This window comes from Marmota marmota, unplaced genomic scaffold (genome assembly GCF_001458135.2).
Source record: "Marmota marmota marmota unplaced genomic scaffold, marMar, whole genome shotgun sequence".
Lineage (NCBI taxonomy): Eukaryota > Metazoa > Chordata > Mammalia > Rodentia > Sciuridae > Marmota > Marmota marmota.
In genome coordinates, this window is record NW_025999961.1 from 6,414,890 (window position 1) to 6,438,228 (window position 23,339).

At 42.1% G+C, this 23,339-nt stretch overlaps 1 protein-coding gene across 4 annotated transcripts in view; it reads left to right on the forward strand.

Annotated features, from left to right (window-relative positions):
- Nucleotides 1-11,980, forward strand: part of Mtmr12 (myotubularin related protein 12) — a 77,729-nt gene extending 65,749 nt beyond the window's left edge. For 3 of the 4 annotated variants that reach the window (XM_015496388.2, XM_048802934.1, XM_048802933.1), the window contains 4 exons: nucleotides 1,357-1,529; nucleotides 3,809-3,976; nucleotides 4,870-5,031; nucleotides 8,857-11,980. In XM_015496388.2, the coding sequence (XP_015351874.1) occupies nucleotides 1,357-1,529; nucleotides 3,809-3,976; nucleotides 4,870-5,031; nucleotides 8,857-9,426 (1,073 nt within the window). In that variant the 3' untranslated portion in view covers nucleotides 9,427-11,980. The remainder of the gene's footprint in view (nucleotides 1-1,356; nucleotides 1,530-3,808; nucleotides 3,977-4,869; nucleotides 5,032-8,856) is intronic. The other variant, XM_015496390.2, reaches the window with a different exon arrangement.
- Nucleotides 11,981-23,339: the final 11,359 nt, after the last annotated feature.

Sequence of the window (23,339 nt, forward strand, 5' to 3'; positions counted from 1 at the left end):
GCGGGGTGGGGGGGGCGCGGGGACTGAGGCTATAACTCAGTGGTAAATCTCTTGCTTAGCACGTGTGAGTCCCTTGGTTCAATCCCCAGTACTACCCCCCAAAATAATAAATTTATCCTTGTTTCTTTAATCATACACACACCATTCTGCTCATGGACATGTTTGAGAGCTTGTTTGGAGGTTCTAGCAGGGAAGTACAGCTACTCATACACCCTTGACCAAAGAGGAAGGTTTTCTTCTTCCACAAAGCGTGCAGCTTCAGGAGAGGTGCACATGGAGGGGTGAGGGAGGAAGGGGACACCAGTCTAGCCAGCCAGATCAGTCAAATCAACCCTGGTGATCAGTGGGGTGACAGATGTCACACCATATTGCCCTCACATCCCCTTATGGACATTTTTAAAAAGCAGGTTGAACCGGGTGCAATGATATATGCCTGTAATCCCAGCAGCTTGGGAGACTGAGACAGGAAGATCATGAGTTCAAAGCCAGCCTCAGCAAAAGCAAGGTGCTGAGCAACTCAGTGAGACCCTGTCTCTAAATAAAATACAAAATAGGGCTGGGGATGTTGCTCAGTGGTTGAGTGCCTCTGATTTCAATCCCTGGTACTAAAAAATCCTTTAAGACAAATATAAGGCTATAGATGCATGATTTTATTTGCTCTGAATCATAAATGTTAAACAGGTATATAAATGGACTTTTCAGTCATTTGAGTTTTGTAAAGGGAATTCCAAGTGAGCACATGGAGGTGGACCAAGGAGAATTTCTCCTGTAGACCACTCCTCAAACAGAAAAGAAAAGACCTTGAGGCAGAAAATAAGATCATTTTGGTACAGTCCAGAAAGTTTGAACTTCCTGCAAAGTTGAGTTAGAGAAGGAATAAGAAGTAGAGGAAAGGAGCTCTAAGGTGAGTCTGAGAAATAGCAAGCCTTGGGACAGTGAGCTTAGTGATTGAGGGTTTACCCCACTAGGAGGGAAGGAATTCAGACTCAGTTTGTGCCTGGCAGGTTATCATCATGTGGATGATTCCACTCTGGTTATGTGGTATATCTGAACACCCAAATACTGAAAGTGGATTTTCAGGGCTGCATTTATTCAGTAAGCAAACCCATATTTAGCACCAGTGTGTGCTAGAACCTGTACTAGACAAGCTGGAAGCATTTTGTCTCTTGGTCTGAAAATATCAAGTTTTTTTTTTTTTTTTTTTCATTGCCTGTTTCCTGGAGGGAGTAAGAACTTGAGTGCTAATAGCAGATTTTGGTGTTGGGAACCCTGCTTTTAACTGTGTGGTGAGAGCATTGCAGCTTTTAACACTCCATGTCCTCCTTCCTCTTGGCACTGCTACTGGGCCCCTCCTAGAGGAAAATGCCTCCGACCACTGCTGCCTCCTTTCCTCTCTGGTGCAAGTGATGATGGACCCCCACTGCCGAACCAAGATTGGTTTCCAGAGCCTCATCCAAAAGGAGTGGGTCATGGGTGGCCACTGTTTCTTGGATCGCTGCAACCATCTCCGCCAGAGTGACAAGGAGGAGGTGAGTTCCCTCACTGAAGACTGTTTCAGGCACAGGGAGAACTCCCCAGTCTCTTACCAGTACCATTCTTCAGATGTAGAGTTTCTGCTTACAAAGTACATGCTACACACAGTCACTAGGAAAACTGAATCAGATTATCATGTGTAACTTTAAATGCTTTAAACAATATCGAAGCCCTTCCCAAAGGAAAAGATATAGACAAGCATGTTCAGAGTCTTCTCTTCTAAGTTGTGTATAGCAAGAATGTAATACATTTTATAGTAGGAGTAATATTGATTTTTTTTTTAGGAGGGGGTGCCAGGGATTGAACTCAGGGACACTTGGCCACTGAGTCACATCCCCAGTGCTATTTTATATTTTAATCAGAGACACGGTCTCACTGAGTTGCTTAGTGCCTCACTTTTGCTGAGGCTGGCTTTGAATTCACCATCCTGCTGCCTCAGCCTCCCAAGCCACTGGGATTATAAGCGTGCACCACCACACCCGGCTTACATATATAATAACCCAGTGAGAGATTCTCCTACAAATTTTGCCAAGTTAATCTTTGCAATAAGTAGACATTCGTTGTGCAGATTTCCTACAGGAAATACATGATAACAAAGTAAATTTTCCTACCACATAAACCTCTTCCAAGGAAAGTACAGGTTTGAGTTAATGCTGTCTGATTGCCAGGGCCTTGGCAGTGATGTGTGTGGGCTATACTGCAGCCTCTTCTACTTGTGTCTAGGTGAATGGCCTCAGATCTGTGCCAGGAAAGTTAGTGTTTTAATTCACCCCCAAATTAAGGTTGACTTGTCTAAGCAACAGCCATACAGACTCTCCTGGCTGATTCATTGGTGATGGGTAGAAGGAAGAATGGAAATGGACCCATTGTCTTTCATAAGTCACCGTAGAGCTAACATGTACTGGTATTGTGACTTGTGGTTTTTCTTACTCCTGATATACAGCATGTCTCTCTGTGGTGCAGAGCAGTTTGACACAGCATGCTGCAGGAATAGAGAGCCATGGTTTCTGCCATGCAGAGCTGGGTGGGTTTCTGGGGAAACCAAGGCCTCTGTTACTAGCTAGGCCAGGCAGTTTCTTTCAGGCCCAGTCTGTATGCCTCTGTGTGATACTGAGCTGACTAGAAGTCACCATCTTTTAGTCTTAGAAGGAACTTTGGGGAAATAATATGAAAGGTTGATGGTACTCATGAAGCAGGATAGAACTAGTATTATCTGAATAAAAATATGATTTTGTATATCTTGAGAAAAGGGATAGTGACTGGCACCCTATTTAGTGGGGAAAGAGCCAAGAGAAGACCTAATCTACTGTTCACCCAGCCTTTGGAGAGTCACTCACAATTTATGAGCCTATTTCCCTGACTATACAGTGAGATTCATATATTTTTCATTCTGTTTAGTGATATTGTGCTTAAAATGAAGTGTGAACTAAAGTTTCTGAAAAGGGGTTCTTAGCATCTCAGCAACCAGCCTCTCATCACCACTAATCTTCCAGAAGGGAGAGACTGTCACATAGCTTGTCTTATGCAGCCTGCAGAATCATTGGTGAATCAAGAATAGCATTTTTAAATATAAAACACCTTAGAAAGTACTGTCCCTACTAAATAAAGGGCTCACTTCTGAGTGGCTAGTAAAGGAAGCCTGTAAATTTTTTAAGAAAAACATTTGTGAAAAAATGCTAGGAACTCATTCTTGCTGCCTTCTCTCCCATCCCTTTTGTCTTCTGGGCCCTCATCATCTGATATGGAGAAGGAAGGCTTCTCATTCCAGCCTCTTCACACCAACCCTATTAGTTGGTGTGTGGGTGGGTAATGGTAGTGGTAGTCCCCCCCACACACACACAAACACACAACTTTTTATTGACAAAATTTAAAATAACAATCACTGAGTACAGATTTTTGCATTGAACAGTTATTGGACTAGGACAAGGAATTCTTTGGGGGGAAGGCAACATTTCACTTAATTGGAGTTTAAAGTTGCTATTTTGTGTCATCAGAATTAATTGCAAATGTTCATCTGGTGATGCTGATCCATATTTCATCTTTGAAGTGTCTGACACAGATGGGTACTGCCAAATACCATTAGTAGTTGAAAGCATGTAGTTTCAGTTGAGCATGTTTATTTTTTGGAATGGAATGGAGCATACTATGTTTCCCAGAGAATATAGGGCTCAGAAGTGGTTACTTCAAAGCTGCTGAAATGGCTATACAGTGAGCTCCTTACAGCTCATGTTGAGCTCTGTGCCTTCTAAGTAACCTGTATCTTGTTTTCATGTAGGTTCCTGTGTTCCTGCTTTTCTTAGATTGTGTCTGGCAGCTGGTGCACCAGCATTCCCCAGCATTTGAATTCACAGAGACTTACCTGACGGTCTTGTCAGATAGCCTGTACATACCTATTTTTAGCACCTTCTTCTTCAATTCACCTCATCAAAAAGATACTAACATGGTAAGAGTCCCTCTAAGAAACCTGTATATTAAAGAAGCTGCATCTCACAAATAGGATGCAATAACATTGATACTAAAAAAAATAATATTTCTTTTAACATTGACTGTGTGCCAGGCATTGTTCTAAGTACTTTCCAGGTACTCACACTTGGAAAGGATTTAATCTTTACAGTACCCTCTGGGTTACATATTATTATCCCTGAGGAAGCTGAGGCACACAAAGAATAAGCAACTAGCCCAAAGTTACATCGTAAATATTTGAAGCTAGTGTTTGAGCAGGGGTTAAGCCAAATTAAAAGCTCTTCTTTTTCCAGACCAGGTGCTTTCTCTTCCCTCATCTTCATGCCCGGAGTTCCTAGGAGAACAGATACTGAACACTGCAAAACAGGAAAGCCAGCCTGACTTTGCTTCTTAAAGCCCTTGAAGCTGTGCTAAACAAATCAGTTGCCTCCAGGCAGCCTTCTGGCCTCAGGGTTTGTTTGAGATTGTAGTGCTACCAAATCCCATAGTGAAGTGGGAGTAATCAAATCTGAGTTTCTTGGGACTCACTAGCTTTGTGATCTCAGGCAGTTCACTTCAGTTTTCTGAGCCTCAGTTTCCTCAAATAAAAAATTAGAAAAATAATAGCTACCTTACAAGGATGTTGGTAAAGTGTCCAGCCCAGAGGGATATGTGGTCCCTCCCAAAGAAGTGTGCTCTGCACCTTCCTCCCCCACCTAGAGCTTTTAGTGAGTAAGCACTGATAGCCTGAGCTGTGGAAAATGAAGTGCCCTGAACATTCAGCCTCAGACGGAGCAGGGTGGAGCCCCCTTCCTGGTGCCTGTTTCTGAGAATGCATGTTTTCTTTCCTCAGTCCTCCCTGGAAGCCTTGGTGACCTGTGCTTGTTTTGGCAGGGTAGAGAAAGCCTAGATACACAAAGCAAGCCTTTGAATCTGCTCACCGTGTGGGATTGGTCTGTACAGTTTGAACCCAAAGCCCAGATGTTGCTCAAAAACCCTCTCTATGTGGAAAAGTCAAAACTGGACAAAGGCCAACGGAAAGGAATGCGTTTTAAAGTAAGATGTTCACATCAAAATTCCCTTCATTTCCCTGTATGTAAGGGTAAAGGATCAAGATGTGTGGTGGTCAAGTCCTTAGGGCCCACTACGTGAATCCTTTGCTTTTAGCAGGTAGTCTTTGGCCTGATGAGAAGTGGCTGTTTGCTGCAGGCCACTGAGGATGCTATTCCCTTAGTCATGCTGCGTGGAATCATGCCTCTTACCCCACGTCTGTGGTAGCTAGTAGGGTAAAAGGAACATTGATTGTATAGTGTAAGTCATGCATTACATGGTAATGAGCTGTAGCTGTAAACCAGGAGCTGGCTACATTTTTTGTCAAGGGCTATATGGTTTCTGTTGCAATTACCCTCTGCTGTCATGGTACTAAGGAGGCCCTGAACAGTACACAAACCAATGGGCCTTGCTGTGTTGCAGTGTTTATGAAAACAGGTGCCACACTAGATTTTGCCCAACCACAATGTCAAAGCTTTAGTTTCCTTTCAGTTATTCATTCCTGATTTTATTTTACTCAAAAATTCCTCCACTGGTAAATTATGTAAATGGCACTTTGTCTCAAGGGGGCAAAATTGCGAAGTATGTAGTCAAGGGGAGAAATAAAGAATGTCCACATGCTTTTGCCCCATTCAATGCTTTATTCACTCAAATTACTCAATACAATTCCACTCTATAGGTTCTTAATCAAGAAAACGACAATTCTTAATGCTAGGCACTGCAATAGGACACTGCAAACAATTCTAGATTAATTCTTAGCACTGTAAACATACTTAATCATGACAGGCTAATGACAGACATTCCCTCTGCATGCTAAGTTCAAAAGTCTCAAGCCTTAGGCTTTACGTCCAGCAGATGCACACTTACTCAGACCACGTTGATCAGGTCCAGAACCAAGGTAGGCTTTTCCAGGTGTGGAGTGGATGGCTGGTTGAGGAAAGGGTTGTATGGAGAAGTTGCAGCTCTCACCAGGGTCCAGATGAGGCAGTAGAGTTTGAGAGCAGTGAGGATCACGCAGAGGATCAGGAAATGATGACAAGTGATGGGATGTCAGTCCAGGTTCTCATCAGGCTCTCCAGCTCTAGTGCATCCTTGTTTTGGCTGGCTGAATCCCTATTCTTTAGCTCCATTATTTATACTAAGTTTTGAGGCTTTGACACCCCCCCCCCTTTCAATCCTTATCAGCTACCACTACATAATTTACCCTGGGGTCAGAAACATCTGGTCTGGTGGTATCCACCCTGATCTTCTAACCTTTCTCTCTTATCAGGCAAGGACAGCCTGCCAGAGGCTTCATTCTGTTTATCAGGGTGAGGGGAAGTAACTTGTCTGAGGCCATACTGGAGGAATCTGTTGGATGTGCCTAATGAGACTGGAGTTTCAAACTGGAGTTTTTAAAATGGAGTTGCTTAGGCTCAGGCCTTATGCCATCCTCACACACTTCCAACTCTGTCTGTCCTGGAATCTCTTGCCAGTAGAGCCATAGAGGAGATGGATAGCAGTGATGATAAATCCTGCCTGACCATGAGAGATTCCAGGAAGCCTGCACTTCAATTGGTTCTGTTCTGTTAAGACATGAACCAAAGCCAGCACTCAGAGAAAGTGTCTTCTGCTGTGCAGTTTAGAACTACCACTTGACCCTCTTAGTTGTCCTCAGGCCCTAGATGATTGCTTCCCTTTTCTGATTCAACCACTTTTCTGTTAGTTTGACCAAAATTGCTACAAACCCAGGAACAAGGTGGCTATAAAAATCATCTTTCCTTCAGTGTGTTGTGCCCCCTGGTGGTTACCTGCATGCTTCTCGTGAGAGCTGGGCTGGGATGGTAGAACTGCTGAATGCCCTTGGAGCAAGGATTCTCAGAAACACCATCTTTTTTTGTGGGGGAGAGGGGCACTTGGGATTGTACCACTACTGAGCCACATCCCCAGCCCTATTTTGTATTTTATTTAGAGACAGAGTCTCACTGAGTTGCTTAGCACTTCGCTTTTTCTGAGACTGTCTTTGAACTTGCAATCCTCCTGTCTCAATCTCCTGAGCTACTGGGGTTACAGGAGTGCGCCACTGCACCTGGCCTACAGTTCTTTCTAAGAATGGATTTAATTTCTCTCCTCAGACCCAGTTTTTCTAAGTGTCCCTCACTTCCAAGAGAGGTTGGTGGAGAGATTGGTGCTGAAGGGCTAGACGTTTTATTAGATTAAAGCAGAGTTGGGGCTGAGCAACAAGGAACCTTGGGACCTTGGGACCTTGGCCTCAGAGAAGTTCCATAGTAACTATATGTAAGGGTAAAGGATCAAGCACTGCTCTGTGAATTGCCTCATGAGGGGCAGGATTCACTCAGGCAGGTAGTCTTAGCTTCACTCCAGTATTCAACCAGGCTTTGGGCATGTGGTACTCCTCCCCCTTAGGCACATCTTGAATGTGCCATTCACTGAGGAGGAGGCTGAGAGAAGAGGGCTTCCAAGACCAAGTAAGTTCAGTTAAGAACGCAGACTCTGGAGCCAAGCTACGGTGGTTGGTGCTTTGGACAGATTACTTTTATAAAATGGGGCAATAATAGTGACTTTGAGAATTGGGTAAGTCAGTGCATATAACAGTGAGCACAGAATTGAGCAGGCATAAGTGATCAGTAACAGGTTTCCTCCACGTTCCCCAACTCCCTTTCCTGCCTTACTCACCTTGATGACTATGGAGAAAGACTCCTGGCCTTTATCTGTCCTATCTCCAGATGCAGAGTCAAACATCCTGGTCATTTCTGATCTGGTCAGTTGTGGATTGTGGATAATTTTGTTTTCTTCTTTATATTTTTATTGTTATTCCATATTCTATCATAAGGAAATTTTTGCTCCATGATAATTTTTTTTTACAAGGAAGACCCACTAGCAAAAATATGTTAGATTATAAAGTAGGATGAAAGTAAATTTTTTATCTATTCTTAATTTAAATGAACATGTTAGAAACAAAAGAGACAGGGGAAAAAAAACAAAACAGCTTTTCCTGACAGTTTTTACCTTCTCCCTTGGGCACTGAGGAGTTCCTGGAACCTTCTGATCACTTCAGCCATCTTTATTACCTCTTAGAGCATACCCCAAAAGATAACGCCTTGCTTTGGCTGTAGAGAGAATTATCAAGGAGGAAAAACATTTAAATGCTCTCATATTTTATACTCTATGCAGATGTCAGACAAGAACAACTGGCCAACTTAGTCAGTTCCTCTTAGCAAAATTCCTTTGCTTCCGTCTGCCTGTTTTTCTGTGTTCAAAAGAATCCTTATGATTTGAGGCTTGAATTCTAGCCAAATGCTTGATAAACTACCAAGTTGCTGCAGCCACATGATAGAATCTTCAGGTTGTCAGTGCTGCTTCCTTGGAGGTGTTCAGAATATAGTAGCAGTTAACAGTCCCGATATTCTCAAAGAAGAAACATTTTGTTTCCCTTTAAAGAATGATTAGTCTTCACCCCTAAACTCTCCTAAATCATTAACCTATCTTAAATTAAACCCATTCCTTAAAAGTACTTTGTGTCCTTTGGTAACCCTATTCCAGGGGGTGGGGGATGGAAAGCACCACTTGCTGTCCCAGCATGCTTTCTGCATAGCTGCCATATGCACCTTTATAGAGAGTACAGTGTGCATCTGATGTTTGAATCATGAGAATAAATAAGAACCCACTCTTTCTTTCTATATGTTACCGCATTTTAATGAGCATGGCATTCACATGACAATTCTGATATCTCTTGATATTTGTTAAAGCAGAGCTGTGCCTTTTTTTATAACAGTAACTGTAACTTACCTCTTTTGTTAACCAGAGATTTTTATTTGTTTTCTCTCAAAGCACCAACGACAACTTTCTTTGCCACTCACCCAATCGAAGTCATCTCCCAAAAGAGGATTTTTCAGGGAAGAGACAGATCATTTAATTAAAAACCTTCTGGGCAAGAGAATTAGTAAACTTATTAATTCTTCTGATGAGCTGCAAGACAACTTTCGAGAGTTTTATGACAGCTGGCATAGCAAGCCTACTGACTACCATGGTTTGTTGTTGCCTCGTGTAGAGGGGCCAGAAATCAAAGTCTGGGCCCAGCGCTACTTGCGCTGGATTCCAGAAGCCCAAATCCCAGGTGGTGGCAGAGTGGCCACAATGAGCAAACTCTTGGAAATGATGGAGGAAGTCCAGAGCTTACAAGAGAAAATCGATGAGAGACACCACAGCCAGGAGGCCTTCCAGGCAGAGGCCCCCTGCCTGCTGAGGAACTCTGCCCGCCTGTCCTCTTTATTTCCTTTCGCTTTGCTCCAGCGACATTCATCTAAGCCGGTCTTGCCCACCAGTGGCTGGAAAGCCTTGGAAGATGAAGAAGATCTGGCCAAACGAGAAGATGAGTTTGTGGATCTAGGGGATGTGTGACTTGTGTGCTCAGTGATTGTGAAAATGGCTTGTGGGAGAATGGGACAGTTGATCCCTGGGCTGGTCCTATGCTAAGGCTGGGAGGGTCATTAGCCTGGCGCTCTTGGAGAAAACTTGGGCCTTCAGGAAAAGATCGGGTTCTTATTTTTTTTTTTCATGGTTACAAAAGACTATGCAATTAAAATCATATCTCTACTATTACTAATTGGAAGAAATTCCTACTTGACCCATCATAGGTTTGTGGCCATTTTCTGAGGTCTAATCATCACATACAACCTGCAAAGAACTTTGATAGGATGTGCTTGGACATGATACTTTCTTCCAGTCCTTTCTGTGCCAATATAATTTATCCAGCCATTGAGAATGGGTTCTCTATAACCCATTTCAGTAAGGAGCAAGTTCAGATTTTTGTGGTATTTACGAGTTGAAAGATTGAGATAAAAGTAGTAAGTCATATGACATGACTTTACCAATAGCATTTTTCCTTTCTGTTGTCTCCTTCTCTGTAGAAAAGCTGAGCAATTCAGTGTGTCACTCATCCTGACATTTAGTCCGGTCTCCTTCCTTCCTAGATGTGTCCATTCCACCTTCCTGGATGTGTCATAGACTGTCTCACATTGTATGTGAGGGTGGCTAGCCAGCTACCCACCCTCTTTCCTGTGCTGACAGCTCCAGGTCTTTCCTTTGCCTGCTCCATGCTACATGCCACTGTCCCTTCCCGCTGCCCACCTTGGTGCACATAGTCCAGTGTCTTGCTGCTCAACCTATCAGCTGACCTGGCAGAATCTCTTTGGGCAGAGGAACTTCTGTTCCTCTGGAGTCTCAGTGTCTACACAGTGTGTTTCACCCTCTGCTAATCATGTGCCAAGGGTTTGGAGCACCTGTGACTGTATTTTTTGGCAGCAGCACCTCATCTACTCCCCCCTGCCCCACTTCAATATTACCTTCACAGGCTGCTGGCTGGGTCACTTTTGAATGTGGCTTTCATAGGAAAGCAGTGAAGTATGACGTCAGAAGTGATGATTATCACATGATACCTCAGTGATTTAAAAGCCATAAAGAAACTCATCGATGCCTGGCCCCCTTGGGTCTGCTGTCTAAGTGATCTATATTCTAATGGAGGAAAGCGTACTTTGTAAGGACCAGTTTTCATGCTCACTGGAACCCTGTCAAATCCTACAAAAGAAGGAAAAAACCTACATTAGAATATTTTAAATTGAATGTTTGCCTTTTATATATATTTGCTCTCCAGGATAGATTACCATTTGAATGTTAGATGTTTAGAAAAAACTTACAGTTGCTCAAGGGCAATAAGAAAATTTGAAACTATTGATAAAGAGAAGTTTCTAATTTGCACTGAATCGTTTTCTGTACATACAATCATTTTGCCCATTTCACCTTAATGCATAAGCCAGGTTGGTCTGTTAAGATGACAGGTGGAGGGTAGGGCGACATCTGTTCATCTGGGGGCCAAACACACATGCAGTCTTGGTTGCCTTAAGAGTCTTGTGAATGAGCCGGGCATGGTGGTGCACGCCTGTAATCCCAGCAACTTGGGAGGCTGAGGCAGGAGGATTCAAGTTCAAAGCCAGACTCAACAATTTAACAAGGCCCTAAGCAACTTAGTGAGACCCTGTCTCAAAATAAAAAATAAAAAGGGCTGGGGATGTGGCTCAGTGGGAAAGCACCACTAGGTTCAATCCCTAGTACCCAAAAAAAAGTCTTGTGAATGAGGTCAGTGTTAGGCTTGCAGTAAGGATTTTTAAAATACCTTATTTCCTTAGCTACCTTTACATTTGTTCTGTGGGCCTTTTTAAACCAGCACTAACCTCCACTCACTTATCTGCACCATTGCCTCCCAGCTACACTATGGAGCTAACTATTTTTGTTACCATATTATAACATGAATATTACATGAATATTTATAGTCACCTATTCAGTCTTAGTAATTTTCATTCCAAAAATGCGTGGTGTGATGCTTTATACTCCACGAAGTATGGTTTAAAGGCACAAGGTCATGGCCCTTGTCATAGCAGTTGAATGTGCATCGAAATATTTTTCTATAATTTTTTAAAATTACAATAGAAAAATAAGTAGACAAGCAAGCTGTTATAACATGTAAGGTCATGATGATTTATGTATTTATATTTGAAATCAATTTCTATAACTTGTATTTGTGTACAGAATTCTCAGTGGGTTTATATATTGTGAAATTTATATTCAAGGTTTAGATGTGGATCATGCTTAATAGTAAAAGCTGAAATGAGACCATTTACTTTGTTTAAAATGCTGCACTGTGCAAGTTTGGAATTGTACATTAATAATTCACTGTATGTAATGTCTCAACTTTGTTTATACCTCCAGGTTTTTACACTGAAGATAAACTAGCTTTAATGAAAGTCAAAGTTGGGTTTTTTTTTTTTTTAAAGGAATAAGCTGTTAGGCTAAATCTGTATAAATGTGCTTTTTATTTTCTGAATGCACAATGAAAGTTTATACTTGTATCTCACTGCATCATATCTGATTGCAGAAATTAAAGCACAATTTATAAGCACTGCTGTATTTGGTGTGATCTAACACATGGAGAAATCTTTTTCATTCATTCAGGAAATGTTGGTAAGCCTGTCCTGGGTCCTGACAGGCCCTACCACAGATGTTAAGAGCTGTGACAGTCTCAAGGCTGTGCTCTCCTGAAGAGCAGGCAGGAATTCCTGTGCATGAGTGCACGCGTGTGCAGTTGGCTGGTGATAGGGAATGTGTAACTAAACAGATATTTAAAATTTCAGGTGGTGATAAAATGCTATCAAGAAAAATAAAGCTGGAATCAAAGTGTCGAATATGATATGTCAAGAAATTTGTAATGTTTTGAACAACCCACAATAAAAAATTAAAAAATAAAAATTAAAAAAAAAAAAAGAAAAGAAAAATAAAGCTGGGTTAGGAGGCCTTATAGGGTAACTAAAAGAAAAGAGTTTTTAACTCCTGAGATTAAACACCACTGTTTCTTTGCTTTTGCGGGGATATGTGACTTTAGAATCTATTGTTGTATTGCTGGAAGGGATCTGGTTCCTTTAAAACTGACAGAAAAGGCTTTGTTTTTCCTCCCAGAGGGGATCCGTGAGCTAGCACAGTGAAATGATTTATGAGGGTAGGGTTTTATCTAATTAGTTTTGTTTAGTACTTATTAGATTGAGACATGTCTGGTCTTAAAAGTTTCGTTTCTCTGACCTTCCCTACCTGCACAGCAGGCTTGCTGCTTCTTTGCTTGTCCACACTGTCCTTCCCTCTGATCAGGCCCCTCCTGTGTCCAGAAAGCCAGCCTTGAAGCCTCCCTGGAATCCAAGCTCTCCTTGCAGACTTTTCAGTTCTCTGATATCTGTATGAAATTTCCAAGTGGTTGTGACCCGAGAGCTTAGTGTTTTCTAGTGTTGCCCTCCGCATCTGGTTAGCTCTTGGCCTTTAGGTGGACTCTGTTGTCTCTGGTTCTTAATTTTGCTTGTTTCTTGGTTTCAGGTAAGGGCATAGGGGCCTTAATGAGGGAGTAAAGATGGGAACATTTTCTATTCAGTGTGAAACAGGAGGGGGGTTGGTTCCTGTTGAGAATTGGCACCTGTGTCTTTGTGTCACCTCCTGACTTTGAGTGGTTGTTGGCAGCAGAGAAGCCCCACTAGTCTGCTTTCTAACCCTCTCCAGTGATTGTAGACACAGTTGTGCTGCAGGGTTATGCTTATGCCTCATTGTGACTCTAAATATTTATAAAGCCATCCCTGGGACAAGACAAATTAGGGTAAGCACCTGGGACCTATAGTGATACATGTCCTTATTATGCTGACATATACCTTTCTTTTCTTTCTTTCTTTTTTTGTTTGTTTGTTTGCTTGCTTGCTTATTGATATTAGGGATTGAACCCAGGGGCTTTTAACCACATCCCCAACCCTTTCCTTTTTTATTTTGAAACAGGGTCTCTCTAAGTTGCTGAAGCTGGCTTTGAACTTGGAATCCTCTTGCCTCGTCCTCCCAAGCGCTGGGATTACAGGCATGTGCCAGGACATCCAACTGACATGTACCTTTCTAAGAACCTCCCCAATACACAGACATATACATGCACACATGCATGCACACACACTACGCGAAAATATTAAGAGTGGGAGTAAAAAGGCAGTCCTTGTTTGTGCCACAAGTTCCAGTGTAACCAGGGATATGTCCAAGCACTTACACATGAGGTGGATAACCAGGTCAGCATGTGTCATGCAAACTAAATATTTTAAATGTCACTTACATATTGAAGAAGAAAGTAATTTGCTCAAGTGGTGGTTTTGTGTCTTTAAATACAGATGTATCGCCAGGTGCAGTGGCGTATGCCTGTAATCCAGCAGCTCGGGAGGCTGAGACAGGAGGATTGCATGTTCAAAGCCAGCCTCAGCAATGACAATGCACTGAGCAACTTAGTGAAACCCTATTTCTAAATAAAATACAAAATAGGGCTGGGGATGTGGCTCAGTGGTTGTATGCCCCTGAGTTCAATCCCCAGTACCCAAAAAACAAACAAAAAAGAACAGACATATGGAGTGTGGCGGCATACATCTATAATCCCAACTACTCAGAGGAGACTGAGGCAGGAGGATCAAAAGTTCCAGGTTAGCCTCAGCAACTTAGTAAGACCTTGTCTCAAAGAATATAAAAGGGTGGGGATATAGCTCAGTGGTACAGTGCCCCTGGGGTTCGAAATAATAATAATTAAAAAACAAAAACAGCCATTTCAGCTTATTTTGTGATTCAGGCCCAGATTTGGGGGTTTTGTTTTGTTTTGTTTTCATAATTCTATTTCACTGACTTTGTCAATTAAGGAAGTATAATACGATATGTAAAATACACAGTAAGCTTTCTGGCTGTCTTTTATGAAGAACTATACTGGCCCTGAATCTTTTTACAAAATCCTAAATGGAGGACTTTTCAAATTATCTTCTTCAAAGCAATTTAAGCCTGGTGAGTACAGTATTCAATCATGTTCAGCACTGGAAGGCACAAGTGCACGCCTTTCTTGTTCAGGGAAAGAATGCAGATAGACCACATTGCATCCCTGGACTGAGGATCCTGATTGGGATCTGTTAAAGTAGCCGCAAGGAGAAAACTAAAAAGAGCCTGTCTCCAAACTGATCTACGGTGGAAAGCAATTTGTGGAAATTTCCTGGGTGGCAGGGAGAGGGGTAGGGATGGATGGGAAAGGACTGGAAGGAATGTTTTGGAATGATAATAGTAGTCTATATCTTTTTTTTTTTTTTTGGTACTGGGGATTAAACCTAGGGGCACTCAACCACTGAGACACATCCCCAGCCCTATTTTGTATTTTATTTAGAGACAAGATCTCACTGAGTTGCTTAGCACCTCACTTTTGCTGAGGCTGGCTTTGAACTCGAAATCCTCCCGTCTGCTGATTATCTCAGTGACATTTCATTGTATTTGCTTTATCAAGCTTCCAGCAATGTCCATTCCTCCATCAGCTTAATTTTAGTGCAAAATTTGGACAATACTACACTCAGTATCATTAAAGAGTTCAATATTTGCTTAGTTTTTTCTTTATTTCGTTATTTATTTATTTAGCGTATGGAACCCAGGATCTTAGGCACACTAGGCAAGCACTCTACCACTAAGCTAGATCCTCACCTTATTTTTCTCTTGATGCAAAATTCAAATATAACAAAATACCCAAATCTTAAATGTACATTTTCTGGGTCTGGGTGTGTGTTTGTGTGTGTGTATAACTGCATAACACAAATGCTTATCAAGATATAGACTGCTGTAGCTGAGTGTGGTAGCCTGTAATCCCAGCAACTTAGTGAAACCCTATTTCTAAATAAAATACAAAATAGGGCTGGGGATGTGGCTCAGTGGTTGTGTGCCCCTGAGTTCAATCCCCAGTACCCAAAAAACAAACAAAAAAGAACAGACATATGGAGTGTGGCGGCATACATCTATAATCCCAACTACTCAGAGGAGTATGTGGTGCTGAGGATTGAACCCGGGCCGCACGCATGCCAGGCGAGCGCGCTACTGCTTGAGCCACATCCCCAGCCCTAGTTTGAGATCTTGAAGGAAGAACTAGAATATTTATGTTCCACTTCCTCCACCAGGCCTTTTTTTCTCCTCATTCCCAGGATATCTAAATTATCATTTTCTGTTTCCTGGATCATTGTTCTCACTTTTCTCTGTTTCTGGTCCCCTCTGTCTTGCTATGTAACACATAAACTGTCAATGAATCTTCATAAAGTAGACATGTATTTTCTTAGTTCAAAAACTTTCCATGTATGTATTTATTAAAATTCCAAGGTGCAAAAACTTAAGCCAGAAAGAAGAATTTCATGTGTGTGTGAAGATTGAGGTCAGAGGGACTTGGATCCCAGTGTTAGAAGACCTTGTGATCTTTTCTCAAACCAGCTTCCTAATCTCTCCAGTTCATGACATGGGATGAAACTCCTACAGCACCTCTGTTTTCAAGACAACAGTCAGGTTAAAGCTAGAATCTTGGTCCTCATTTCAATGCTAGGGAAGAGTGTCTGGGCCAACTTTCTTTGAGGGCAGGGCCTAAATGCAGGAATAGGACTGCTCCCACAGATGACATGTACGTATCTACAGGTTCACAGGAGAACTACTACCTTTCCACTAATTATTGAGTATTCATCTTTTTCTCTTTCAGATTCTCAAATTTTGAAATAGAGTGAAAGTCCTATTTTTTTATTTCTCCAAACTGACTCCCCCATTGGCCCCCATCAGAAGCTGTATAGTCTGGTTGCTGAGGATCTGGACTCTCTGACTGCCTGAGTCTGAGACCCTGATTTGCAACTCACAGATCCTCTGCCACATCCCTGTCTGTGTGTCCTCCTGCATAAAATGGCACTATTTGTGCAGCCTACTTTACTGAAGGGCTAGAGAGTTAAAGATTTTAAGTTCCTTTTCAGTTCTATCAGGACATAAATGTTCAAAAAATTTAGCTGTATGTGCACGTGTTTGTAAATTGGCCTCCATCCCAGAAATAGCATTTGAAGTATTATAAACAGGAATCCAGGTTCCAAAGGTGGCTACATAAGCACTTCAGATGTTTTCAAAACCTACCCCAGACGGGTTGTTTGGCAGCACATGGAATGCTAAAATTGTCTTTCAAAGGTGAAATGAGTACATACTTGAGGTATGTGATTGGCTAGAAAAAGATGTAGAGGCCCTATCCTCACACCCACAGGATATACAAATCCATCAGACCCCTCCGTGTCAAGGCCTTGGAAGCAGAGCACAAGGTCTATGAACCTCACTGGCCCAGTGAACTTCACATCCTCTGACCCAGAGTTCATGAGCCAGCTGTCTTTCTGCATCTGTCTCAGGAGTGAAGCTTTCTCAGGAGGTATTGTGTGGAAGCCTGAGGACAGAGAGTGGGCCTTCCTCCAAACTCTAGGAACAACAAATAACAACTGATTTGTGCTGTTAATAAGTGTTTATGCATTTGAAATACTTGGTCCAACGCTGGCTTTCATTGGAAGCACCTCCTGCTGAAGGAAACAACCCCGCCTACCTCTAACTTCTAAAAGCTACTGGTATTTGCCCCCAAGAATGGCACAATAGCTGAGTGGCCAAACTGACTTAGGATAATTTTTGACATCCTGTCAGACTTAATGGAAAGTCAGTGATGATTAGATTTCCTGGATCATAGTTATATATGGAGTCTTCCTCTCATTCCTTGGAGCAGTATGGAGCCCTGGGCTACATGAAGTCTACCTCTGGCCTCTGGCCACCAAGGCTGCTACTCTGGGGCTCATTGTGTAAGGTATATATGTCTTAGATTCCCCCAGAAGCCGACTGAGATATGGATTTGGGTCCAAGTCCTTTATTTGGGCAGTGGTCCCAGGCAGTACTGTAAAAAAGCAGAGAATTGAGATAGGAAAGAAAATAAAGAGTGCATGAATGAGCAAGTGAGCAACTGGGGCTCACTCCCTACCCCATGACTCTCCGAGAGACCATGTGGAAGAGCTCAGAGTGGTCCCACTAGAAAATGAGGAAGTTGAGGTGTTGACACATCAACTCCTTCCCACTGCCTGATTGTGGACTGTTTCTGGGAATCTGTTGGCATGGGTAGGGACTGCCGGAGATATGGGGAGGGCACCATCTGCTGTAGTCTGTAGGGTCCCTTGGAAGACAGGTACCATTCTCTCCATGACATACTGGAGGACAGCATCCTTGCCAAAGCCTCTGTCCAAGACAGGGCACCTGGTGGCTTAGTCTAACCTATCTCAGCACACGAGTCACCACCCCCACCCGTAGTCCAGGCCTCTGCAACATGAAGTGACACCAAAGTATTTAGCTTCTCTTTCCAGTCTCAGCAAATGCATTTGGAGTCTTGTGGATTAGGTGCCTCCCCTTTTCCTCTCAGTGGAGAAAAACTAGCATGTCTGTTGTTTTTTTTAGAAATGACTTGATTTATCACAAGAGTTCTCAGCATTGAATAGAATTATGGGAAGCTGTTGTTTTAGACCGAGATCTTACACTAGGACCCAATAAACCAAACCAAAATGGAGTTGCCAAGTGCCATGTAATTAAACTGAAACTTTAAGGAAGAAGGAAAATCCCAAACAGAACAATTATTTCTAAAAGCTAGAGATGCACAACAGCCAATGTGAAAGCACCCAGTCAATTTAAGCTGGTATGAAAAGGAAGTTCCTCCTACTTAAACCCTTACAAAAATGTAACCTGAAGTGACCTGATGTTAACCTGTATTCTGTTTCCTTGTTCCTGTTCAAAGCTACCTTATAAAAACTGACCGTTCTGCCATGCCCAATGGAGCACCTATTTTCTTAATAATAGATGAGGTGCTGACTGACTCATAAATTGTTAATAAAAGTCCATTTGATCTTTAAGTTTGTTGAAATTTTGTCTCTCAACATCAGAAACAGCCTTAGAAAAAGCTAAGACCATATGTCTTGGTGCTTTCTAACATGGGAAGTTCTACCATTTTCCTAATAGTTAAGTTACAAAGTAAAGTTAGTGAAGTAATAGACAGTAAATTAATTGCTAAAAAAATAATAAATTGCTGGGTAAAATCAACCAAAATTTTTTTTGGTGCCAGAGATTGAATCTAGGGCCACTCTACCACTGAGCCACATACCCAGCTTTTTGTATTTTTTTTGTTTAGAGACAGAGTCTCACTAAATTGTTTGGGGTTTTTTGTTTGTTTTTTGTGCTACTGAGGATTGAATCTAGGGCCTTGTACATGCGAGGCAAGCACTCTGCCAGCTGAGCTATATCCCCAGCCCTGGTCTCACTAAATTGTTAAGGCTATTCTTGAACTTGTCATCCTGCATCAGCCTCCAAAGTAGCTGGGATTACAGGCCTGCACCACTGCACCTGGCAAAATCAACTACTCATGATAACCATAATTTAACTTTATAGACATAGTTTTCTTCAACAAAATTTAAATTTTTTTTTCTTTTATTTATTTGTAGATGGCACAATACCTTTATTTTACTTATTTTTATGCGGTGCTGAGGATCAAACCCAGTGTCTCACACGTGCCAGGCAAGCGCTCTACCACTGATTTACAACCCCAGACCTCAATAAATGTGTTAAAAAATGAAGTTTAACAACCTAGGGGTTCTTAATGGTTCTCTTTTGACCCTTGTGCCCTAGCCCATCAGGGAATATTAAGCAGTGTCTAGAGGCATTTTTGGTTCATACGACTTATAGCCGGGGTGGGTAGACTGGCAGCTGATGGGGTAGGGACCCAGGATGTTGCAAAAAAACCCTATGGTGCACAGGATAGCTCCATCCTCAACAAAGAAGTATCTGGTCCCAGGTGGTTAAGAAACCCTGCTTCCTCATTCTGACATTCTTGACCTACAGATTACAAGTCAAGCATTCCTTGGAACTTTGACACTTTTCAATACTATAGGAAAGCATTTTCCCCTTCATAGTAAATAGAAGCAAGTTTGATTACTTAGTATAAACTAGGTACAAATTTGGCCTGGATTTTATGATACTGGTATGCAAATATTGTTCTCCTTACCTGTTTGTTTAGAAAGTATAATGGCTGTTCAAGCCTTTGTTTTTTTAAAGCAGCAGGGTCTAAAGTCTGACTCTGTTATCAGTTCTTCCTTTAACTTGAAGCCTGGTAGCCTCAGGCTTTAGTCTCAATCTCTAGCTGAGGCAGAGTTTTAAAATGTGGCACTTATGGTTTTCTGTTTCTACAATTTCCAGGTTAACAATCTCCCTCCTCTTTTTCTCTGGGGTAGCTATAACTTCCAAATCTGAGCTTAGGTGGGGCAGCCCTGAACAAAGGAAGACCCTTCACCCCCTACTCAGAGGATCTAGCTGACCAGGGAGGCAAGGTCAGGAAAAGGAAACCGTCCCTGGTAACTTCCTGAGAGGTTCCCGCGAATGGAAAAACACTGGAAATGCAAGTCTCTGTGATTTCATTTGTGGGAGGACCTAAAAGACCAGGCACAGAGTACAGAAGAGGAGTCTACTGTTGTGACAGCACCCTGCCCAGAGCAAAAGTTTGTACTTGAACCAAAGCTTAGCAGAAAGTTCAAACACATCCCTTTACCAAGTGTTTATGCAGACACACAGCATTGTTTATGAAGAGGATCACATATGTATATTAGGTTTCTCTTCTTTCTCTGGATGTCTCTTTTCATGTGTCTGTGTTTCTTTCTCTCTCTCTCTCTCTCTCTCTCTCTCTGACTCTTTCTTTCCTGGTATAGTCTTCATTTTGCTTTGTTTCTTGCCTTTCATTTCCCTTCTTTTCTCTACCACATTGTTAACCTCATATACCTCCTTTTATAATGTTTTCCACACTCACATAATCACATACAAGTATATATAAATATTAGATTGAACCAATATAAAATTGCCAACATTTGACCACTCTTTACTACAAAATGACGATTTCATGTGATTTATATCTAACAGATGGACAAGAGCCTGGTGTTTATACCCACATCTTTTTTTTTTTTAACAGTGCTGGGAATTAAACCCAGGGCCTCACACATACTAGGACAGCACTCCATCACTGACCTACATACCCAGCCCTTCTTTAGATTTTATTTTGAACCCAGGGAAAGGGCTCAATGTGTTCTAAGCATAAGGGGAATTTGTCCTGCAGAGACAAGCAGAAAGGAGCCACACTGTCAAAACAAAGAGCCAAGCTGCTCAGGCTGATCTTGAACTTGGGATCCTCCTACCTAAATCTCATAAATCACTGGGATTACAGGCATATATCCCTGCCCAGCTCTACCCACATCTTTTCATCTTGCTTTTCTGACTGTATTCTTGTGAAAAATTGCTCTAGTTTGGCGGTAGAGTCCTGGTGCATTCTGGTGCATGGCTGCTCACAGGGCCTCATTCTGGGCACACAACAGCCTCTTCAGAAGCCTGTCCTCCCTGGGGTTTCCAGCTCTCTCCTGCTTCAACAGAAACCCTTTTTCCCCTGGTCCCAAGTGTACCTGGACCTCCCCTGTTTATAAAGGAGCACTTTTTCTCCACCCTCAAAGCCAGGCAGGCATTTCTAAGTATATCCTTTTTTAAACAGGAGGGTGAGTTTCACCCTGCCTAAAGCTTCTGGCTATAAGGCCCGATTTCCCAGACTTTTTTTTTTTTTTAATTAAAAAAAATTCTGTTTACTTAGAAGTATTCAGAATGTTAACAAACAGCTGCACCCCCCACCTCCAGTTGCAGAGTGGTATTCAGTTAACAGAACAACAATTATATGAGTTGCATCAGAGACAACTAGAGATGAAAAACTACAGTCCCCACATATAACTAATTTGTGCTGTGCCCCAACAAGAAACTTTACANAGGGGAGGGGAGATAGTAGAGGATAGGAAAGGCAGCAGAACACAACAGACACTAGTATGGCAATTTGTAAATCAATGGATGTGTAACTGATGTGATTCTGCAATCTGTATATGGGGTAAAAATGGGAGTTCATAACCCACTTGAATCAAAGTGTGAAATATGATATATCAAGAAATTTGTAATGTTTTGAACAACCAACAATAAAAAATTAAAAAAAAAAAAAAAGAAAGGAGATGAGAACAACAACAACAAAAAAGAACCTTTAAATTTCCAGGAAAGGTCAGTGCTGTTGAAAACACCACCAGGACAACGCTATCTAAACCCACAGACGGTAGAGTGTTAGCCACACGAAAAGTGAGACCGTGTGGTTATAAAACAGATTTTACTCATCCTTGTATTTCAGGGTTTTTTTTTTTAAGGAGTTATTTACAGGGACAAGTTGTTTATAGGCAAAAAATTAAACTAGAACCAACTTATACATCATCTTCTTCATCCTCCTCCTCTTTGTTTTCTTGCTTTTTTTTTTTTTTTTTTTCAGCCTTGAGAACTCCCTTTTTGCTTTTTGTTAGCTTGGTAGCCACCAGAATCCTTTTCACATTTTTCCTTAGCTCAGTAGCCTTCTTTTCATAAGGCTGATTGTGCCCCAGGGTCACTGCGCACCTCTCCCAGTTCCTTTGCGACATCGTCAGTGGATGAGCTGGATGTTCTGATTTGGGGGCAATACTCAGAAAAGAACTTTTTTTTTTAAGGCTGAAGGAGGACTCTTGAGTACATTGGAATTCTTGAACTTCTTGTTTCCCCTTTGGGAGGGAATAGGTTTTCATTTCTTTTTCATAATGGGCCTTGCCCACCTTTGCCATGTCTTCCAATGTTTCTTTCTCTTCAGCAGACATGGTCTTCCAGCTCTCTGAGCACTTTTTAGAAAATTGACTGGGTGCTTCTTGTGCTCTTCCTGGCAAGTTTGCACCAAGAATCTGTATGACAGCACTTGCCTCTCAGCTTCTTAGGCTCTGCTTCACCTGCGTTTAGTTGTTTGTCCTCAGTGAGGCACAGTCACCCAGTGACTGGCTCTTACATGTCCTGAGGCTGTCTCTGCAGAGCCTAATGTACTGCCAGCCCTATCTCCCAGGCTTCTGTCCTCTGCCTACTAGGAAATGGCAACGTTTTTTAAAATTAAAATTAATTTTTAAAAATATTTGTGGTACCAGGAATTGAACTCAGAGGTGCTAAACCACTGTACCTACCCCTTTTTATTTTTTTAAATATATTTTTAGTTTTAGATAGATACAATACCTTTATTTTATTTATTTATTTTTATGTGGTGCTGAAGATTGAAACCCAGTGCCTCACCCTTAGTAGACAAACTCTCTACCACTGAGTCACAACCCCAGCCCTATTTTTTAAATTAATTAATTAATTTATTTATTTATTTTAGTTCTCGGTGGACACAACATCTTTTTTTGTATGTGGTGCTGAGGATCGAACCCAGGCCGCACGCATGCCAAGCGAACGCGCTATTGCTTGAGCCACATCCCCAGCCCAAGATCATCTTTGATACTTGTGAATTGAGCCACCACCAGAGATTTTAAGAGCAGTCTTAATAACGGAGAAGATAAGGAGGGAAGTCCTCCCTAGCTCCTTGGGTCTGACTCAGCCTTGCCCAGAGCAGCTGTGGCTCCTGGTAGGCTCTGTGTCACCCCTGTTTCCCACTGCTTTTCTCCCACCACCTTTCTCTCCTTCCCATTTCCGTGGTCGACCTGGCCTTCCTCTCCCCATCCCTGGTCCTGGCACTCGTGGCCTAGCTGCTTTTGCTATCATTTTCTATCTCTCAGCCCTTTACTCTCTCCTGATCCTGCTCCTGGGCATGGCAGGTTGCCCTGGTCTAGCCAGTCTCAAAACAAAATGTGTGCCTTGGTCTTCCTGCTCAAGCTAATGTGTCCACCCCACTCCCTGCCCTACACCATCCAGCCATATTTCCTTTCTCTTAATTTTTTTAAAAAAAATTTAGTGCTGTGGATTGAACCCAGGACCTTCGTGCATGCCAGGAAATTTCTCTACCACAGGGCTGAACTCCCAGC